General features: G+C 42.1%; 1 protein-coding gene across 1 annotated transcript in view; it reads right to left on the minus strand.

The window, feature by feature from the left end:
• Positions 1-7,408, minus strand: part of KLHL14 (kelch like family member 14) — a 211,989-nt gene extending 204,581 nt beyond the window's left edge. The window contains exon 1 of the mRNA XM_029591202.1: positions 6,427-7,408. Within this exon, the coding sequence (XP_029447062.1) occupies positions 6,427-7,355 (929 nt within the window). The 5' untranslated portion in view covers positions 7,356-7,408. The remainder of the gene's footprint in view (positions 1-6,426) is intronic.
• Positions 7,409-15,892: the final 8,484 nt, after the last annotated feature.

Raw genomic sequence — 15,892 nt, forward strand, 5'->3', positions numbered from 1 at the left:
TCAACAGGTTAGGAAAACGGACGCTCATTTTTATGCGCATCTCTTGTCCTAACCTGACCACAGGCAAACCTTTTTTTTTTTTTTTTTTTTTTTTTAATCTTTTGGTCCTTTTGGTTCTTCCAACTTAATATCGCCAAGATATTAAGTCAGAGGAAATACAAAAAAGCAGTATTTTCAGCTTTTCTGTACAGTTTTTTGGGCTGCTCAGAAATTATTTATTTATTTATTTAGAGACTTTTATATACCGGTATTAGTAGGGACATCATACCGGTTTACATTTGAACAGCAGGTTTGAAAGTACATATTAACAGGGAGAAAGAACTGGGAGGGGGATAACACAAAAGCAGCGTAGAAATGTAGCTTAACAAACAGGCGAACGTAAAAACCTTAACAACAGGCGAACATAAAAAGCTTAACAACAGGCGAACATAAAAAGCTTAACAACAGGCGAACATAGAGCTCCTTAATATAAGGAATATAGGATTGTCTATATGGGAGATAGTATAGCATCGTAGGAGGGAGGGGGAGGGCTAATCCGGATAGGCTTGTTTAAATAACCATGTTTTTACCTTCTTTTTAAATTTGATGGTGCATGGTTCATGGCGTAAGTTTGGAGGGAGGAAGTTCCAGAGTGAAGGGCCAGCAATTGAGAGGGTACGGTCGCGTGTGGAGGAGAGGTGGGCTGTTTTAAGGGAGGGTACTAGTAGAGTGCCTTTGTTGGCAATTCTGGTGGACCGGGTAGACTGATGAGTCTTAAAAGGAATGTCTAGCCAGTTGGAATTGTGAGCGTGAATGGATTTATGTACAATGGTCAGGGTTTTGAGGTGAATTCGGGAGGGGATAGGGAGCCAGTGTAAGTCTTTAAGGATAGGGGTGATGTGTTCAGATTTAAGGGTATTTGAGATGATGATGATTCTAGCAGTAGCATTTTGTAACATTTGTAGGGGTTTTATTGTGGAGTAGGGGAGCCCTAGAAAGAGTGAGTTACAGTAGTCCAATTTAGAGGAGATAGTGGCTTGGATCACTGTGCGGAAGTCTTGGGTGTATAGCAGGGAAGATGTTAATGCCCAGAGCAGGGCATTAACATCTGCCCTGTTCTGGGCAGATGTTAATTTCTGAGCGCAAAAATGTGCAGGTCGGGCACACATTTTTCTTTTCGATTTTGAGAGAATAGCTAATAGCCTCATCAACATGCATTTGCATTTAGTTTTGCGGTGGGTTGGCCGCGCGTTTTGGATGCACTAATCCCTTTATAGAATAAGGGGTTGTGGACGCGTGTTCAAAACCCGCATCCAACCACGGCTTAAAGAGTGCATTTGGCTGAGCGCACTGTATGCATCGGCCCCTTTGTCTGGATGAACTCCCTCCTTGTGTGTAACAAAGGACTGCAATATCCACACATCCTCACATACACACACACACATCACATAAGACAGTGCTGCAACACAGAGTCAAATACATACACACACACACACATATTGTACTACACATGTGAAATTGTATTGTACTGTATAGAGGATTGTACACATACTAAACACACATGATGTACTAGACATATATGGTACACACATATGGCCAAATTTTAAAACAGCCACGAGCATAAAAAATGGGGATTATGCTTGTGGCCGGGCCTTGCGCGCACCGTGTCCATTTTCAAAGGGGCCCGGCCAGGCGCATAACCCCTGTTACGCACAGAAGTGCCAGGCCCACAGAAAGGGGTAGTCCGGGGGGCGGGGAGGGGCGAGGCTGGAAGCACATACCGGCAGCCTGCCAGTGAGCGCAAGCTGCTACTTCTCCTGAAGAGGAGCAAGAGGTAAAATAAAAAATTTGGGGATAGACAGGATAGGGACATGCAGCAGGGAGGAGAGGGGAAGAGGGAGGAAGGTCAGTTTGATGGGTTGAAAAGTTCCTCCCAGTCCGCTCCTTAATTGGAGCAGACTGGGAGGGAACTGGGAGAGGCTCGATCTCGTCGCCATGCAGAGGTTGCAGAAATTCTCCCTCCCTTGCGCGCGGATTATAAAATCTGGTGCGCATATGCGCAGCCCTCAGATTTTATAACAACATGTGCGCATTGCTGGCCCTTCACTCTGGAACTTCCTCCCTCCAAACTTACGCCTTGAACCATGCACCATCAAATTTAAAAAGAAGGTAAAAACATGGTTATTTAAACAAGCCTATCCGGATTAGCCCTCCCCTTCAATCCTACGATGCTATACTATCTCCCATATAGACAATCCTATATTCCTGACTTCAGTGCCAGGAAAAATAATGGAAAGTGTTCTAAACATCAAAATCACAGAACATATAGAAAGACATGGTTTAATGGAACAAAGTCAGCATGGCTTTACCCAAGGCAAGTCTTGCCTCACAAATCTGCTTCACTTTTTTGAAGGAGTTAATAAACACGTGGATAAAGGTGAACCGGTAGATGTAGTATACTTGGATTTTCAGAAGGCGTTTGACAAAGTTCCTCATGAGAAGCTTCTAGGAAAAGTAAAAAGTCATGGGATAGGTGGCGATGTCCTTTCGTGGATTGCAAACTGGCTAAAGGACAGGAAACAGAGAGTAGGATTAAATGGACAATTTTCTCAGTGGAAGGGAGTGGTCAGTGGAATGCCTCAGGGATCTGTATTGGGACCCTTACTTTTCAATATATTTATAAATGATCTGGAAAGAAATATGACGAGTGAGATAATCAAATTTGCAGATGACACAAAATTGTTCAGAGTAGTTAAATCACAAGCAGATTGTGATAAATTGCAGGAAGACCTTGTGAGACTGGAAAATTGGGCATCCAAATGGCTGATGAAATTTAATGTGGATAAGTGCAAGGTGATGCATATAGGGAAAAATAACCCATGCTATAATTACATAATGTTGGGTTCCATATTAGGTGCTAAAACCCAAGAAAGAGATCTAGGCGTCATAGTGGATAACACATTGAAATCGTCGGATCAGTGTGCTGCAGCAGTCAAAAAAGCAAACAGAATGTTGGGAATTATTATAAAAGGAATGGTGAACAAAACGGAAAATTTCATAATGCCTCTGTATCGCTCCATGGTGAGATCGCAACTTGAATACTGTGTACCATTCTGGTCGCCACATCTCAAAAAAGATATAATTGTGATGGAGAAGGTACAGAGAAGGGCTACCAAAATGATAAGGGGAATGGAACAGCTCCCCTATGAGGAAAGACTAAAGAGGCTAGGACTTTTCAGCTTGGAGAAGAGATGGCTGAGGGGGGATATGATAGAGATGTTTAAAATCAAGAGAGGTCTAGAACGGGTAGATGTGAATAGGTTATTTACTCTTTCAGATAATAGAAAGACTAGGGGGCACTCCATGAAGTTAGCATGGGGCACATTTAAAACTAATCGGAGAAAGTTCTTTTTTACTCAACGCACAATTAAACTCTGGAATTTGTTGCCAGAGGATGTGGTTAGTGCAGTTAGTATAGCTGTGTTTAAAAAAGGATTGGATAAGTTCTTGGAGGAGAAGTCCATTACCTGCTATTAAGTTCATCTAGAGAATAGCCACTGCAATTAGCAACGGCAACATGGAATAGACTTAGTTTTGGGGTACTTGCCAGGTTCTTATGGCCTGGATTTGCCACTGTTGGAAACAGGATGCTGGGCTTGATGGACCCTTGGTCTGATCCAGTATAGCATATTCTTATGTTCTTAACATATTGTATATATACAACCTAAACACAAAGAACTATGCTTTATACAGAGGACTATACTGACTGTACACATATACAGTTAAGTGTGTATATAATTAGCATTGTCCTGGGTGCACAGGGCATGTGCAGTACAGTCCTGTGTGCATTCTTTAATTAATGTGTACAATAGTCCTGTGTGTGTGTGTATCAGTTTAATCAATGTATGTGCACATTACAGCAATGTATAGGTAAAATACAGTTTGTATAGCCCGATACAGCTGTGTTTATAAAGTGCAGTTTAATGACTGTATGTACCATGCACATAGACTGAAGACACATATACACACACTGGAGTTGTCTATACACACAGACTATACTTTAAGCACACAGGACTATAATGTGCACATTAAGGGGGTCATTTTCAAAGGAGTTACGCATGTAAATGTGACATACTATCGTAGCAATTTTCAAAAGCTATTTACTCGAGTAAAGTGCACTTACTTGAGTAAATCCTATGGACAATTCAATGGCATATATTGTAGCAATTTTGAAAAGCCCACTTACTTGAGTAAAGTGTATTTACTCGAGCAAAAACCAGTTTTGCTCGAGTAAATGCTTTTGAAAATCTGGCCCATACTGTATTAACTGGTGCACACACAGAGGACTGTACTGTGTATACACAGAACAGTACTGATTGCACACAAGTAATACTATGTACTCACATGACTATAAAGGACTGTACTGTGTATGTTCTGCGCACATGACAACACTGATTATGCACTCATATTGAACTGTGCTAATCACACATTGGATTAGAATGTAAACAAAAAAGAGAAAATTTTCAAAGAGTTACGCATGTAAGTAGCCTGTATTCGTGCAATTGCTATTTTATAAGACTTGAAAGTACATGCATACTTTAGTTTTACATGCATATATATACTTGTAAAAAAAAAGGGAGGTCTAGTAGCACTCCAAGGCATATGTTGCCATTTTAAAAGGCACTTATTCGTGTACATTTGACAACTTATATAATTGTACAGTTGCTAATTATCTGGCATAATTAGATTTGTTCATTGTATATTATTGGCTGGGTGAGAGGTCTGGGTAAATGGGGAGGGAGAGTTCAGGCTGAAGAACCAGGAGGGTCTCAATGATTTGGAGTGGGATTGGGCAAACTGGTGGAGTAACTGGTGAATTGGTTAATTTCAAGTATGCACGCATATTTTTAAATATACCGACTTACATATGTAAATCAGGTTTTACACGAGTAAATCCTACTTTATTTTCACATGTAAAATATAAGCATCTATGTTCTGAAAATAGGTAGGAAAAGTATAAATTTCAATGTACTGCAGCTATTCACAGGTAAGCTTATGTATGTGCACATAGGTTGCAGGGTAGAGATAGATGTACTTTATAATATGCATGTAGCGGGTTATAAAATACTTGGATAGATCTCTTCACGACCATGTATTTATGTATATACCGCTGCACGGAGTTCTTTGAAAGTTATCCTAGACAGGACAAATGTGAAAATATACAAAACTACACCAACTATGCACACACAGATATCTATAGTATGCATAAAGGGGGGAATTTTCAGTAACTCAGGTAAGTACAAGATATGCAAGTATTTTTCCACACATGTATCTTATAGCTAATTTTCAATGACAAACTACCCAGACAGGTTCTCCTTGAAAATTAACTATAAGGTACATGGGTAAAACAAATATACCTGCTTATTTTTGCAGGCCAACTATATACTGGAAAATGCATGTGTATATTTGAAAATTAGATCTATACATCAGTTTTCCCTCCCCTCCCCTGACCTAACCCCATCCCCTGGAACACTATGCCTGGTGCAATTTTCTAATGGAGGGATCTAGCCCTGATTACAAAGATTTATTATTTGGATTTACTACCTGCCATTTTGAACAAGAAATCCACCCAAGGCTGAGTACAACAACTAAAGTGGCCACATACAGTTCAGGATTATTAGCAGTTTAACACAGTATAAAGTGCACATCATTATTACTAGACTTTAAATTAGTATTAGTGCCTGCTTTAAATCAATACCTAATAACAAACTAAACTTAGCCCAAACTAACTATACATCCTAAGATTTCCCTATGCATCTACTGTATACATAATTACATTTAGGTCTATAACATGCAAACGCACAGCAGCACTGATTGTTCATGTGCATATATACCCTACAACCAGACATCAGATGAGATGAGATTGTACTGGACCCATCCTGGACAGCACTATTGTATATACACAGACTAAGGTACAGGCATGGGACAGTACTGACTGTATACACAGAGGACTATATTTACTGTACACAGCACTGTACACACAAACATTAGAATGTACACACATGGGATAGTGCTGACTGTATACACAGGACTGTACTTACTGTCCACTGCACTGTACATACAAACATTAGAATATACCCACATGGGACAGTGCTGACTGTATACACAGAGGACTGTACTTATTGTACACCGCACTGTACACACAAATATTATAATGTACACACACGGGACAGTGCTGATTATTTGCACACACGCAGACTGTGCTGTACACACAGGCAGTGGACTTTTACTATATGGGACAGAACTGACTATAGTTGTAGGCACATTGAGGGTTGTACTTAAGGTGCATACACAGTACACATATGGAACTGCACTCACACACGGGGACGGTCCGGCACATGCAGTCGCCATCCACACACGTGTGCCCGGGCAGCCCTCTCCCCTTACCTGCTAGCCAGGCTCTGGCGGCAGTGCTGCCTAAAGGGCATGAGGTGGTAGTTCATGGCGTCGAGCAGCAGCTTCTGGCAGACGGGGTCGGAGCGCATGAAGTCGACGGACTGGACGCGCTCGACGAGCTCGGGCGCCGGGATGAGGGCGAAGCGGAGGCGCTTCATGAGCTCGGGCGCGTGCTGCATGCGCGTCTCGCGCTCGTGCTCCAGCCAGAGCACGGACATCTGGAAGAGCGCCAGCTCGGACTCGACGGGCGGCGGCAGCGCGTCGAGCAGGGCGCGCAGCTCGTCGAAGTTCAGCAGCAGCACGTCCTCCACCAGGTACTTGTTGGCCAGCTTCTTGGTCTCCTCCAGGCCGTGCAGAGCGGCGATCTTGCACACCTGCTTGTAGTTTTGCACCGAGATCTGGTCGTTGAGGAACTGCACGCAGAGGCGGCTCACCTGCGGCAGGTGCAGGATCTTGCTCACCGACAGCACCTCCTCCACCGTGTCCAGCGACAGGGTCACGTTGGCCGTGTACAGGTACTCGAGCACCAGGCGCAGGCCGATGGACGAGCAGCCCTGCAGCACCAGGTTGTTGATGGCCCGCGGGCTGGCCAGCAGCTTGTCCTCGGGGGACGAGGAGGGCGTTCCGGGCTCGTCCTGCGGCCCGGCCGGCTGAGGGGGCGGTGGCGGCTGCAGCTGCTGTGGCTGCTCCTTCCCTGGGGGCAGCCCGTCCTGGACCCCCGGGGAGTGGCTGGAGAAGAGGGAGCGGAAGTACTGGGAGCAGGAGGCGAGCACGGCCTTGTGGCAGTGGAAGTGCTGTCCCTGGGCCGTGAGGGTCACGTCGCAGAAGAGCTGCTTGCGCCAGAGCAGGTTGAGGCCGTGCAGCAGGTTGTCGCTGTGGCTCGGGTCGAAGGTGGACGTCCTGTCCCCGGACCTGGACATGGCGAGCCTCGGCTCCGGACCGTCTCAGGCGCGCGCCTCCGACCTGGCAAAAACGCGGGGCGGGGAGGGAGACAAGAAGAGAAAAAGGGGGGAGGTGAGCTGGCACTACAGCAGACATGCACCGCCTGGGCTCCTTTTTTTTTGTTGTTGCAGGAATGTGGTTTTTTTTGTATTTTGTCAGGCATTTTAAAAATAAAATTAAACAACATAACTTTCCACCCCATGCCTCATTGACATCCCTATAGCAACGTGTGGAACGAGGTAGGGGCACTAAATACTTTCTGGCTGGAATGGGATGCTGTGTTCTCGCTCCCATTTCTAACAGGGAGACACTGACCGCAATAAACTTTTTTTTTTTTTTGTGTGTGTGTCTTACTGTAGCAAACCCGTTGCCTTCTTTTTGGCAAGTGCTGCGTGGCAGTAAATCTGTACCTCAGCCCTCTCCTCCTCCATTCCCCCCCTCCTTCCCTTGTATAAAAGTCTGCCTGGGACGTGCAGACTGCTGAATAAAACCGCGAAGTGGGTCCGTGGGAGCGAATTCCAAAATTGGCGGGTTGCAATTTCTGCGGAAGCGCCACTCGGTGAGATTTTTTTTTTTTTTTTTTGGGGGGGGAGGGGAGGGAGCGCCGGGGTCACAGAGCCACAAGCTCGTCTGTTGTCGCCTCAGTCAAACTAATGCTGCTAGTTTGAGCGGGCTCCTTCACACTGAAAAATACTAGCTTAACTTTACAGCAAGTCACTTTTTTTTTTTTTTTTAAAGTACTGAATAGTTTGGAAGGCTTCAGCAAGACTTTAGTCAGCTGCCCCCTAGCTGGCCGCTATCCGCTGACTGCCAGGAGGCAGGCTCTTCCTCCCTTCTCTCCTGCCAAGACCGGCGGCTTCCACTCCGCCGATTGCACCGCCGCTTTACCTTGCAGAGAGAGCCGGCAGCAAGTCTTTTTTTGGGGGGGAGCCGAAGGGGCTGTTTTGCTTTGCGTTTATATGCAACAGCCAGCAGCAGACTCCACTCACCCACCCACCCGGAGAGCGGCTATAGCCTTCCGTGTCCGAGCCCCAGTGCTCAGACTCCCGCCTCCCAAGTGCGAAGTGAACACCATCCATCCCAGCTCGGAGAGAAGAGAGAGACCCAAGAAGAGGGAGGGGGGGGGGGGGGGTTAAGGCACTTGGCTGGATGTAAAAGCCGTAATTGGGCTTTGCTGCGAGAAAGGAGCTCTCCGACTCCCTGTTATTCTTAAAGCTGCTTCTGCTCAATTTCTCTTATCCACGGGAGAGAGAGAGAGAGAGAGAGCGGCTGGATAGGATACCCGCTAATCCCCTTTCACGTCATTCGGTGCTTACAGACGTTGCATTTCTTTTTAGTACTAGCAGTTACTATTATTGTTAGGATTTTTATATTTCTAACTGGAGACAGTAAAATAGGTCTTTAAGCTTCGGACTAACCCCATCCATCCACTTCGCCCACTGCCATCCGGCATGAGTAAAGAGAAATCCAAGAGCCTCTCCCTTTAAGTGGACCCGGTCAATTCCCCCACCCCCCACTCCCTCCCCCTCCCCTCTTTCTCGTTTGCCCGTTTCTTGCAACTGGAGTTTATTCTCCAAAGACGTTGTCACAACTATCTCTAATCCCACCAAAAAGAGAGAGAGAGAGAGCGAAATCCATTACCCCAAGCAAACAAGAATGCACGATACAGATAGACAGAAGGCCACAAACTTACCTGCTCACAACCAGCTGCCAAAGAAAAGGTTCACTTAAGCTCCCCCCCAAAAGAAATTCTCCTTCCTTTTTAAAGGTTTGCAGGATGGTTAAAAAAAAAAAAAAACCGTCTTGTTCCCAACTCCAGGCAGTCACTCTTTACAATTTATTTTGTCGTACATCATTTGATCACCATGAATTAGCAACGGCAAGAAAATGTGTGAGAGGGAGAGAGAGGGAGAGAAAGAAAGACAGAGGGAGAGGGAGAGAGAGCAGAGCTTTCTGCAAGAGAAGAAGAAGAAAAAAAAATGTACGTGTGACAAATTATGCTACCAAGAAACAACACATCATTATCCTTGGGCCTGGGGCTCAGTGAGTCGTAACGAGAGTAATAGGAAATCCACGGTTGGGGAGAGAAATGGTCGTGCATGGCCAGTGGAGAGAGACCATACAGGGGGATGGATGCTGGAGAGACTCGCAAAATTATGGCTCAAGGCTATTGTAAAAATTGTCGAGCGTAAATGACTGCGATTTCAAACATCTTTGGAAGAAAGGGGGGGGGGTGTATGCGAGGGCCCCCTCCCTCTCTCTTCTCTCCTCTCCTCTCTCTCTTTCTCTCTCTCTCTCTATAAAGAACCGTCAAGTTTTAGTGCGCATTGCTAATTAGTCAATTTCTCTCTGCCTTCACAGGCTGGCGACTTTGCTGCTGAGCTGAAACTGCTAATTTCTGTGACCAGCTTTTTTTTTTTCCTCTCTCTCTCTCTCCCTTAGCTGTGATCTGGATGAATGAGTAGCTGTCTCATAGAGATGACAAAAATAAACTCTAATCCCCCCCAAAAAATTTCCACTACATCTTTCTCATGCATAGATTTATGATGCGAAGGTGCTCTGTACAATATGCAAACTTTCTCATCAGCCTAGGCTGGGGTGTTCACATTACACCATATACTGGATATTTCTTCTCTTCCTCACTGCCTGGGATGTGATAGAAATAACATGCTTGATTTCCAGTACCCGATCTAGTGTCACTTTTTTTGTGTTTTCTTTCTATTTCATCTTAGTGGGTTTTGACAGGGTACGTCCTCCTCCTTTGCGCGGAAAAGGAAACCAGTAAATAGTATTAATGGTAAACAGTTTCTCTTACGTTTGTTTCTCTGGACTCTTTGAGATTTATGATCTTGTTTGAAGGCATATTTTCTCTATCGTTTTGTCTGGTTAGACAACCGTCTCTGAACTTCTTTGTCAGCTCTTCAACACAGAAGGGTTCAGAAGCCACTTTTATTTTTTTGCCTGATTGAAATATTTGCATAGTGCTGGCTTTTGCCTTCCACTTTCTGGCTTTGCAGTGCAAAAACCCTGGATGCAAATGGCCAGAAAACCCTTTTAATTTTTCAGTCTGTGACCTGTAAATGTATTGGTGCATTATTTGACACCTTAACTGTGTGCATGAAACATGTTAGGTAGCAGTTTTGCATGATTCATAGTTGTAGTAACGATCTCTTCGCTTTAAGATTAAGGTTCTTTCTTTAGAGCTAAATTTTGCAATTATTTTTTTATGTAGTGGGATATTTGTTTTAGAAAGGGCATATATTTTAGATATCAGTGATTGCATCCATTTTTCATCGTTTGACTTAAAATCTCAGATCCCTCCTATGGACAAATAGTGTTCTGGAATACCATGCTCATGGGAATATGACACAAGAACAGTTGCAAGTTTTGAGTTACAATGAACTTGCCTATATCAGTAAGGTTTCCTGAATAACTACCAATAGAAGAAATAAGTCACTTATTGAATTCCCATGGGTGCATGCATTTCTTTAAAATAAATCTTTTTTATTTTTTGTCACATACGGAAACAGATGCATCTACCAGCTGAAGGAAAACAAAGGTGCAGTCTGTTTGTAGGTTGGACACATTTTACCTTATATTTTAGAAAGGTTTAAATGCAATAGGTATGTATCATGCCCAGTGGATTACTCTTACCTAGTGATACTCAGGTTGTGACTAAAGTGTCTCTTTGGGGCCTTAAGTATGTCTCCTTTACATCTCAGTATTTGTGAGGCAATACATGCTACAATTAAATTCATACTTAAGTTTTCAGATTTAAAAGAACATAACATTAGAATTTTGCTGTTTGAGAAGATTCGCTTCTAATGGGTCTCAATGAAGTGACATAGGTTGAACAGCACTGCTTCATGGTCTGCTAATCACACTGTCTCCAAGGGTGGATTGTAGTACTGTGGGTGGTTTTTTAAATTGTGTTTATGTCTTTATCGATTAGCAAAATGCTGCAGAATTTTATCCTAATCATTAACTGTAATGTGGATCATCTTATACTCAGGTGCAGAAGGATGCTTTTGCAAGCTTGTGCACACCTTGCCATCATCTTGTAAGGTTCTGAAAATTTGTTTTTAATCACAGTCAGTTAAAATACTTTGTATGTTATTGTAGAAGAGCTGATGCTTTCACAGTCTAACACCCAAAGTGGAGTTTAAAATTGTGGTTGAATTCTTTTTCCATAAAACAGACATCCACCCTGCAGATTGAAATTATTAATCCACAGAAATAGTGTCTACAATGTCTCAAAGGATTTGTTCAACAATTAATAGCAAAAAAATGTTTCTTCTCTGTAATGTGCATTAAAGATCTTAACTTGCGGCTGTTCTTTTACTTGACTGAAATCCAAACACCAGCAATCTATGACTATAGTAAGTTCATAGTATACATTCATTTTTGTAGAAGATAGCACGGGGTTATGTGTCATCTAGATCAGGAGGAGATGGAGTCTAGTGGTTGGAACATTGAACTGTGAGGACAAATTCAGAGCTGCTTTATCACAGATTCTCTGTTATGTACACTTTCTATTGCATTTACATTAGTTTAGGCAATATATATATATGTACAATACTCTATTGCCCTGTCCTCAGAACAATAATGGATTCAAAGCAAATTCATTATATAAACAGACATATTTATACCACAGATTCTTATGCCACTGCCTGTTTGTGTCTTCCATCCTGACATCATTTGTTAGTAAAGGCAATAAGAAATGAAGAGATGAATCTAATGGGTAAACAAAAATATTCAAGACATCATTTTGGTTCAAACAATAGGAACCTTCCTATATAATGTTTGAAATGAAAGGTTGGTGTTTTGAGTATGTTTCTCTTCACTCTTTGCTTTTAGTTGTGCTTGACTAATTCCTTATTTATTCTGTGCCTCATAGATGTTTTTGATGCTTCTCTGCATGTAATGAGTACTGTAGACTATTATTGTTCCACCCCCTCCCCCACATAGAAATAAAGGTCAGCTCACAAGTTGTAGGTGATACCTTTTTTTTGTTGGATTATCTTCATACCTTTTGTGACTTGTTTTCAAGCTGTGCGTCCTTCACTGCACCGACCTGATCAAGGCAACTTAGCTCTTGAAAGGTAGACACAAAAATATAATGTTAATCCAATAAAGAGGCATGGCCTTCAACTTCTTTGTTGACCTTTAATCTTTGTGTATTCAAGTGGATCAACACAGCAACCATACTTTTTTTTTTTTTTTCACCTTAGAAAATATTTTAGAATCCAAGATTGCTTCATTGCTTTTGGACCATTTGTGAAACCCCATCACAACTAAAAAGGGCATCAGAACTCTCCAGCTACCGCAGTATTCCCATATATACATCTCCGTTTCTGCTCCCAGTGTTGTGGCTCCTCCAAAAGCTTTATGCAAACTCAGGAACAGCTTCCACTGGCTCTGAAACATTTCCAAGAGTGCCACTGATTTAGCACTGCTACAATGAAGTGGCTGTAAAGTAACAAGTTTTCTCCAGTAGTGACTAATCATGTGATTTATTGTAGTATGAACAGCATACATATAGTCATGATGGCTGGTGAGATATGTGGATCTTATCTTCACCGCTGAAGGAAAGGCCTTCATGGTTAACTTGAAGTATGAGCTGTGACCCATCACATCCCTTGTGAACAATGGCAATAAAGGTCATGTCCACTGTAGCACATTATTTATGTGTGCTGTGCTGACGTTTTTCTTATTATCAGTAACACAGATTATTAGGAGAGAAAATTTGCCATGGCACCAAAGGGAGTTGTTTATACTGTATGTTAAAAAGCAAATGGTGAAAAGGTTTTACATAAAAACATGAAATTGTTTTGAGATCAAATGTTTTTTTTGTTTTTTTGTTTTTTTTAAATACCATATCATGTAAAAACACTTGTCCGTAATTAGCCGTAAATATACTATAGATCACATAAGTCAAGGGTTAGGAAGAGCGGATGCTGGGACTGCTGACAGACAGGGCTAAGGAATGGCACAGAACTGTGAGGCAGAGCCGTGGTCGGGCAGACAAGGTCAAGGCAGGCAAAGTTTGTTCAGAATTAGGAGACAAACAAGGATCAGGAAAGGCAGTAGACAGAAGCAAGGTCAGGAACCAGAATGGGTCTCAATCGGTAGAACCAGAAACAGCCAGATACAGAAGACCACAAAAACAGAACCTGTTGCTCAGGCACCTGCTCAGAGATGTGAGCTTTCTTTTATGTTAGAGCAGTGCTGATATCGTCAATCCACGTCACAGGAAATCCTGGGCACTGGGCCTATAAAGCTGGCGAGTTGCTATGGGCCCTTACTCAGAGCAGTAGGATGCAGCAGAGGAGCAGGATGCCAGGAGCCATGCTGAGAGGCCCCAGTAGGTTGCAGGACACAGTACTGGGCCCAGGAGCATGAGGTTCAGGATGGCGACCACAATGCGGCACCCCCTTGTTTGGCGGCCAACCCAGTAACTGGCAGTGTTGTGCACTGCCATACAAGAGACCTGAGTTGCTCATATTCAGAACAATGCTGAACATCCAGAAAAAGATTTTGGGACCACATTTCACCTCTTCTATAGGATTAGCATTGATTTGAGATAGAAAAGAGGATCCATTTTTAAACCCCGCTGGTAGTTTTCAAAGCACAGTTTAGGCCTGAATTATCTAAAAGAGAGACTTGTTTTGTATCAGCTACATAGAGGGTTGAGACCTGTAGAAGGAAATATGCTCCAGTTTTCCTCATAGAGAGATTAAACTGCAAGAAACCTGAAAAAGAGCATTTTCATATGCAGAGCATTTATTCTGGAATTCATTATCAAAAGATACCCATTTTATTACAGATTATCTGTCCCTAGGGAAGCAAATAAAATCAAGTTTGTTTAAATCTGCTTTTAAGATAAGATAGAAAAAGGGTCTGATGTCTCCAGTTTCTAGGTTACAAGGTACTAGTTAAGAGATTGTACATTTGTTTAGACTTCATTATACTCCACACAAGGATAATTCTGGTTTTAGGTTATTTATTATTAGTGTAGAAGGTTTCAAATTTGTTTAGACCATATAGCATTAGCTAGAGTTGGAGGTATGAAGATAGTTTTATCACAAGTCTATTGTAGGGTTTATTGAGTTATACATAATGGAAGCTTTAATCAGGTTTCCTACTATGTGATTTACTATTATGAGTTCATTATCTATGATTGGATGAAGGAAGGCTCTTAGCAAATTTTAAATGTTTTTGTCTTTGTTTTTATCTGATTTCAATAATTTTGTCAAATTACTGTATGTTATATTTATTATGACACTGATCCTATGTTCAGTGTGTTTTATATTTTATATTCATGATAGTTTGTAATAAAAAGGTGATTTGTAAGTGTAAACAAAGTAAAAAGGGGAGCTAGTAATCCAAAATACTTGTAAATGAAGGCTCTTGGTACAATATTCCGACCTGTTCCAATTGAACTGGAATCCCAAAAGTATCAGGAGAAAACTGCCTCACAAAAAAAAAAAAAACAGCCCACATACTATAGCTCAGGGGTAGGCAACTCTGGTCCTAGAATGCCACAAACAGATCTGGTTTTCAGGATATCCAAAATGGATATGGATGAGGTATATTTGCATGCAGTGTCTCAATTATATGGAAATATACCTCATACAAATTCATTGTGGATATCCAGAAAATCTGGCCCCTTTGTGGCATTCTAAGACCAGTGATGCCTACCCTGCCATAGCTGGAGTCAGGCAGCAAGACATTTAATAGTGAATTAGAGCACCTGGGATGCAAGTTCAAAATTCATAAATTAAGGATGGCATAGAGTCAAATGGGATAAACATCCTTCAGAAGACTAAATGCACTGTGGGATCTTTATGAACAGAAAGTTCATGTGTGATGGTGAAGAGTAGAGCAGTGGGGTGTATTACTGTCCACCTGGCCAGAGGATAATATACTAACAAAAATAAGGGAAGCTAACAAATTTGGCAACACAATAATAATGGGAGATTTCAATTACCCCAATATTGATTGGATAAATGTCACATTAGGTTATGCTAGGGCCATAAGGCTTCTAGATGAAATAGATGACTGCTTCATGGAGCAGCTGGTCTAGGAACCATTGAAAGGGGGGAACTATCTTGGACTTTATCCTTAGTGGAATGAAGAATTTGGTGCAAGAGTTAATGATAGTGGACCATTTGGCAATAGTGATCATAACGAGATCAAATCTGCCTTAATAACTGGAGGGAGGACATTAAGGAAAACTATTACACTAGCAGTTATCATTCAATAAGGAGCCTATGATACAATTAGGAAAATAGACAAAAAACTAAAAGATGCAGCTGAAAAGGTTAAGAGTTTACATCTAGCATAGACATTCTTTAAAGGACATGGTTGCATTTCACACATTAAATAAAGTTGAAGAAATGCCAAATGATTCCTAGCATGGTTTAAAGGTGAGGTGAAAGAGGTTATTATATCCAAAAGAACATCTTACAAAAAAATGGAAAGAGGATTCAAATGAAGACAATAAGAAAAAACA

This window comes from Rhinatrema bivittatum, chromosome 2 (genome assembly GCF_901001135.1).
Source record: "Rhinatrema bivittatum chromosome 2, aRhiBiv1.1, whole genome shotgun sequence".
NCBI lineage: Eukaryota > Metazoa > Chordata > Amphibia > Gymnophiona > Rhinatrematidae > Rhinatrema > Rhinatrema bivittatum.